The sequence below is a fragment of the Gastrolobium bilobum genome, unplaced genomic scaffold, assembly GCF_033153095.1.
Source record: "Gastrolobium bilobum isolate Gb01-03AN ecotype WA unplaced genomic scaffold, APGP_CSIRO_Gbil_v1 utg118497, whole genome shotgun sequence".
In the NCBI taxonomy this organism is placed as follows: domain Eukaryota; kingdom Viridiplantae; phylum Streptophyta; class Magnoliopsida; order Fabales; family Fabaceae; genus Gastrolobium; species Gastrolobium bilobum.
Window position 1 is genome coordinate 28,835 of NW_026897793.1, and position 7,281 is coordinate 36,115.

Sequence of the window (7,281 nt, forward strand, 5' to 3'; positions counted from 1 at the left end):
ATGGAGTTCCTGAGTTGTGTACTCCTACTTGTGTTGACATTCACTCTTGCACAAGCTTTGCGTTCTCTGCTTTCAAGAGGCAAAAATGCAAAGTACAAGCTCCCACCAGGACCTTCACCTCTTCCTATAGTGGGAAACCTCCTTGCATTGGGCAAAAAGCCCCACCAATCACTGGCAAAACTTGCTCAAATCTACGGCCCAATAATGTGTCTGAAGTTAGGACAAGTAACAACCATAGTTGTCTCTTCAGCAGAAATGGCCAAAGAGGTTCTTCAAACCCATGATCAGTTCTTGTCAAACCGAGACGTTCCACATGCTGTGGAAGTTTTCAACCACGAAAAGTATAGCATGACCTTCTTGCCTGTTTCACCTCAGTGGCGAGACCTAAGGAAAATATGCAATACTCAGTTATTCTCCAATAAGACTTTGGATGCTAGTCAAGACCTTAGGCGTATGAAACTGCAAGAACTCCTTCATGATATCAATCAAAGCAGCTTAATTAGTGAAGCAGTAGATATTGGAGCAGCAGCTTTCAATACTGTAATCAATTTATTATCAAACACTATTTTCTCTGTAGATTTGTTTGAGTCTGCAGGTTCAGCTGGAGATTTCAAGGAGACAGTGACACATATCATGAAAGAGTGTGGAAAACCTAACTTGGCTGACTTTTACCCTGCGCTGAAAAAGGTTGATCCACAGCGCATTAATAGTCGCAACGGTTTTTACGCTGGAAAGGTCATAGACATCTTCCGCCGTTTGGTTGATCAAAGGTTGAAGCTAAGGGAAGTTCAAAGTGCTGCTGACACACACAATGACATGCTAAATACCTTACTCAACATTGCTCAAGAGAACAGCCAAGAGATGGACAAAACCAAAATTGAACACTTATCCCTGGTATATATTCTCCTCTCCCTTTTCTATTTTCTCCAGTTCCGTTATATATATATTAAAGGGTGTAAAAAAATTTCAAAAGAATCGAATGGGACTATGAACCTAATTATATTTTTTCAAATCAGTTTAGAAATTAAATCACTTTTTGTACAAGGGATTAAAAAACCGAATTATTTTGTTCCGACCATAAAAGATCTTCAATTAATACTCCCTCGGTACCGAAGACTCGTGCATCCTTTACTAAATTTGAGAATAAGTAATATAATTGAATTTTTTCATTTTACCCATCTTTTTATAATTATTTTCATCTAAATCCCATATTTTCCTATTTCTAGTAATGAAGTACATATTCTGATAGTACAAAAAAAACATGCTTTAGGCCGAGAACCAAAATAATTGACCCAGTTCTTTTTCTTTTACTATTAATATTTCATTTTGTGTCTTTGAAAAAAAATATTTCTTTTTTTTTCAGAACTAACTGAAATCAAAATTTATTCATAAAAAATTAAAACTGGTTCAATTTGTTGAACCAAATCACTAAAGAGCTATAGAGATAAAGAGAGTATGTTTTCTTGAAATATGTGCTTTTAAGCTAAATTTTTTATGCAATCACCAAACAGTTTTTAACTTTTTTTTTAAGTTTTTTTTTAACTTTAATTTATAATGAGTAATTTCTAACTTAAAAAAGAGATAATCCAAACAGACTATAAAATGAAACTGTATTCATGTTATAGAGGCCATCATCTTGCCTTATCAAGACTTAGTTTGGGGTAAGAGCCAAATCGAACCATAGCCTGGATTAGTAGAGGTAAATAAAAAAAATTACACCCTTACTAACAGCTATAATTTTTGATCTAGTGATAAACGCTTAGTGATAAGCGCTTATCCAACAATCCACCCTTAAAGGGGCGTTTGGTTGAGAAAAAATTTTTATGAATAATAGGGAAATAAGAATAGTGGGAAAATGGTTGGAAAGTAAGTTTGGTAAGAAAATGTAAAAAAAGTTGTTTGGTTGAAAAAAATATTACCGGAAAAATTAGGTAACATTTATGAAGTCTATGTTTGGCTGTAGGTAAAATATAGATGGGAAAAAATGATGCTATTACGAAAATACCCCTGTTTTAAATTTTTTTTGAAACAAACATCCTACCCTTTACCTTCAAAACAAGAAAAAATCTGTGTCTTTGGAGGGTATAATGGTCGTTTGAGATATTGTCTACACAGTGCCTTTGCCAGTTTTCACAAAAAACCACCTCCAAGAATTCTTCCTGAACAGTGCCAAACACCATCATTCCACTTGCATATTCAAAATGCAATGCAATTAGGATTGGTGGGAATTTAGACTAAATCTATGGAACCAAACAAGTGCTTTCCGGATTACTTCCTTCAGATGCATAGGAAAGTTTGAAAAAGAATGCAACCAAACACCACCTAAGTTAATTATAACAAGAGGGAATAATATTCCACCAACTAAGGACGTTTAGAAGGAAATTCGGGAAAAAAAAAATTATATTATGCATTACTTTTTAAAAATGATTTTTAAAAAAAGTAGAGCTAATTTTGCTATTTGAATCACTGACTAAAAAACACTTTTAATAATTGTGGTTTACTAGACTCTATTTGTTGCGGGAACGGATCCAGTTACACATACGCTAGAATGGGCAATGGCAGAGTTACTCCAAAATGCACAGGCTATGGAAAAAGCAAAACAAGAGTTGGAGCAAACCATTGGGAAAGGTAAACCTGTTGAGGAATCAGATATTGCCAGGCTTCCTTATTTACAAGCAGTAATAAAGGAGACCTTGAGATTGCACCCTCCTGTCCCACTTTTAATCCCACGGAAAGCCGATGAAAATGTGGAAATTTGTGGCTACACAATCCCAAAAGGTGCAAGGGTGCTAGTTAATGTGTGGGCTATTGGAAGAAATTCAAGTAGTTGGAAAGATGCAAATGTGTTTTCACCAGAAAGGTTCTTAAGCTCTGAAATTGATGTCAAAGGTCGCAATTATGAGCTAACACCATTTGGTTCTGGGCGTCGAGTTTGTCCTGGCTTGCTGTTTGCCATGAGGATGTTGTATTTGATGTTGGGTTCAATACTCAACTGTTTTAATTGGAGACTTGAAGATGGTATGTCAATAGAGGATATGAACATGGACGACAACTTTGGGCTAGCTTTAGCAAAGGCTGAACCCGTCAGAATTATTCCAGAGAAAATTAGCAATTAATTTCTCTGAAATGTTACACATTATGGAATAAAATAGCGGCGGTAGTAAAAGTATTAAGTGTAAATATCTTTTTTTGGTCCTCAACAAATTTCACGATGCCCGTTTTAATCCTTATCAAATAAAAAGGCTATTCGCAGTTCTTAAGAAATTCAAAATAAATCCATTTAATTGAAATCGTGGTTCCTCACAAATTAAAAAGACTCACATTAGTTCCTCAAAAGGACTAAAATGGATCCATTTTGAATTTCTTAGGGACCACGAATAGCCTTTTTATTTGCTAAGGACTAAAGCGGATATCGTAAAATTTGCTGAAGATCGAAAATGATATTTACTGAAGTCTTAAATACTCGCTTAATGCAAAGTCGCATACTACGCCTATGTAGGACCGTATTGTCATGTATGCGCTATGTATGGTTATGAAAGACAACAAATAAAACGCACTCTCTTATACTATCTCTTGAGCATACTTTTTTTATTTGTACTATTTAATTAAGGATGGAAAGAACCAATTTAGTCCAAAAGTTTAAATTGTTGCATTGAATTGATTCTTTACATGGTATCAAAGTCTTGGTGTTCCAGATTCGATCATCGTCGCCTCCTATTTTTTGTGTGAAATTTCTTAGCACAGATGGCTGGGCTTGATGGATCATAAACCTTTTCAAGTCCAATGGGTTCTCTTATGAGGATGCGTGTTAGAATATAATATAAACTAATAAAAAGACTTTCACCCAATATAATGACCTTAAATGGTAAATCTTAATTAGAGATTTAATTTACGGATTTAAATTCCATAATTAGATTCAGAGAATGATTCTGAGTATTTTGACTGTAATCATGACTATGTTATGAAGAGTGCGTTCTGCCGGAGAATTTACAGTTTGTGAATTAACCGGTAGAGCTTAAATGAACAAAATGATTTTAGAGACATAATTTGATAATTCTGACGACAAATATGAGTTCAGAACGAAAAATTGTATAGTCTGACACTTTCCGTGAAAATCTCGTGAATAGTGTTTCTACCGGGCATTTTGTACTGCTGTTTAAGCAACCGGTAGAGCTCAGAAACAAATAATTGATGAAATAAGAATAAGAAAGTCCAATATATGCCAAGCAAGTCAATATAGGCCCAAGAAAATGATAAGTTTATAAGTTTTAAGTTTCATAAGTAAATGAAGTACAATTAGTGATTCACAATGCATTTCGTCAAAAAAGCAAAAACCATACTGTGAATTATGAATATTGTTTTGTAAGAATTAAAAAGGAATGTAAATGATTTTAGAAAAATAAAAATATGTCAGTAGCTTTAAGTTGGTTCCGGGTCAATTCAAGTAAAAATACGCGATAGAAAAACATCCGGTAAAGCCACAAGTATTTATAAAACATAAGTGACTTACAAAAATCACTATTCACATTAAAAAAACTGCTCTCTTCTACCCGAGGATCAGCCATGGGAAGGGATAGGGTTTGCTTTGTTTCATTTCTTGATTTCTCCATGAATCCTACACTAAATCATTGACCCATTATACCAATTCCATAGGAAATCACCCAAGGAAGCCATTCCACCCCTCCATTTGAGCTGATTTCGTTTGTGGAGGGAGATATCCATCACCCCAATTTCGTGCACTATTCATCCAAGGTGGAAAAAAGGAGTTTTTTGGTGTAGACTTGCTTGGAGGTTACCTCCTTGACCTTGTATAAGCTTTTGGAGGTAATAAACCTCTAATCCTATGCTTTTATTTTGTGATTTATGTCTTGAAATTTATGAGCATCTTTTGAGTGAGAAATAAATTAGTTTAAACTTTGATTAGATGATGAATCTTGGTTGTTTTGGATTTAGGAAATGAAAATGAGCATTTGTATGTATATAAAAAAAATTAGAGAAAAATCATATACCTTTCTCTCTATGTTTCTGCCTTAATAGGGTCCATTGTGCAAATTTTAGTTGATGTATTAAGAGGGTTTATTGTGTTGGATTAAGTATGAAATTAGGAAGAAGGCCTAAAAGGAAAAATCCTATAAATACTTGCCCTTTTGCTTCGGCCTTGGGGGCTTTAGAGGAGCTTGTCATGACAAAATTAATTGAGACTTGATGAACATATATATTTATGTATGTGTAGTTGCTAATTAAGGGAAGAAATAATAATTAAAAAGAAAAGAACCCTTTTGCTTATTGTCCTTGTAGAGTTCGACCTATAGGGTGGCTTGGGAATATATTTTATTACATTTTATTTTAATAAAATGTGTTGTAATGTATTGTATAAAATTGATGAGTTAAGAAATGAAATGGCTTGAATAAGGGTTGAAAAATACATTGAGTTCCTAAAGGTAGGTTCACGGCCTTTTAGAGAAAATGGCATGAATTATGTTGAAAATTCTCAAGTGAACACTTGATTAAATTAAGGAAATCCTAACGAGTATAAGGTGGTCTAGACTTGTGTATTGGCATAGCATTGGCAAAAACATAAAGAAACGAAAAGAAGCGATAAAATGTATGCCTTATGTGAAAGCTAGGCATGATGGCATTTTATTAATTTGTATTTGTGGATTCTTGCTCTAGGTGTACCTAGGGACTGAAAAGGATCAAAATCTCTTGAAGATATAAAAGTAACTTGTGTCACAAGTAAGCGGATTAATAAAGCTTCAAGAGGTAAGCTCTATGTTTAAGGAGTCTTTTCTTGCTTGAGTGCTCCACCATGGTTAGTGAACTATGGTTGGACTGTATGACTGTTATTTAGATGCTTTGTATAGATGCATTCATATAGAGTTATTTGATAACATGATATGTTTTGCTCTGATATGACTTCTGTAATATGATTTCTGTAAAAATCTCTGGCCATTGATTGTATAGTACCCTGATGTCCGCTTTGGGGTCCTCCCTCAGGACTAATGGTGTACGCCTCTGATATGTCTGGTTCCGCTTTGGGGTCCTCCCTCGGGAACACGTGCGTTGATTTCCACTTGGGGTCCTCCCTTGGGAATGACGGCGCACATCTCTGATATGTTATGGATACATGCTCTGTTCTGTTATGATATCTGTTATATGTTGTATTTGTATACTCTGTATCTGACTTTCATGCAGGAGTGAGCCAGGGGTATGGAGAATTCTCTATAAACCTGGAGCTTATTGAGATTTGTAATCTCACCCCTCGTTGGGGCCATATTTTCAGGTGCCCAGATCCCCGGTGAGACCTCTCGAGTCAGGGACACTACCCGTGGCTGAGGATTTTGGACGTATTGGATTTAGAATAGCTGTAGGCTACTTCTATTTTGGAGTATAGTGCTTTCATTTAGTATTTCAGTATTTTGTGGATCATGATGTTAGATCCTTTATTTTGTATGTGGCTTGTATATGTTTTGTACATGTCTGTCAGTTTGATGCATGTACATTTGAGTATTCAGGCACGTTATATGATGATGTAGTATTCAGTTATGTTTATGTATTGGATTGCATGCTGTTAGATTAGCGGCACTGAGCCAAGTTATGCATGCGCCCATGGATGGGTATCTGATTATATTTGCATGACTGGTACTTCTGGATTGATGTGCTGTATAAACAGTTTATCAGGAAATGCTTCTGAGTGGGATTGGAAAATCCCCAGTTGTCCGATTTATAGAGGAAACTCTGTCCGATTTTCGTTTACGTCGAATGAGAAATAAAAAGAAAAAGAAAAATTTAGTTCGTATTTTCGTAAGTTAAGTCTTCCGCTGTTTCTGTTTATATCATATGCATGTTAATTGAACCGGCTCGAGACGAGGATGTTACATTTATGGTATCAGAGCAGTTTCTCTAGGAGAGCCTGTGAAATATTGCATGAACTGTTCGGGTTGTTATATTCTTCAGTTTTCTTGGAGTACTATGATATGCATGTTTGATCACCGAGTGTGAGCGTAGCTAACTCATTCCTTTGTGTGAAATATGCAGAATTATGGTTCGCCCAAGAAGGACTTCTGATCCTCTTATTTACCCGACCGATCTAATATTAGCAGATTTGGCTAGACCCTGAGTAAATCAGCGGGGAAATACTTCACAGCCAGATCCAATGATAACGGCCTTAACTGAGATGCAACAAAATATGGCTGCAGCTAGGCAGCGAGAGCTGGAAGTGATGATGAAAGCAAATCAAGACCTGTTAGAGGCTAATAGGTTGGCCAATCAAGAAATGAT

General features: G+C 35.5%; 1 protein-coding gene across 1 annotated transcript; it reads left to right on the forward strand.

Moving 5' to 3' along the window:
• On the forward strand, positions 1-3,538 carry LOC133310365 (geraniol 8-hydroxylase-like). Its single transcript, XM_061511282.1, has 2 exons — positions 1-894; positions 2,505-3,538. Exons 1-2 carry the CDS (start codon positions 1-3, stop codon positions 3,114-3,116), a joined length of 1,506 nt encoding a protein of 501 aa, XP_061367266.1. The 3' UTR covers positions 3,117-3,538.
• Positions 3,539-7,281: the final 3,743 nt, after the last annotated feature.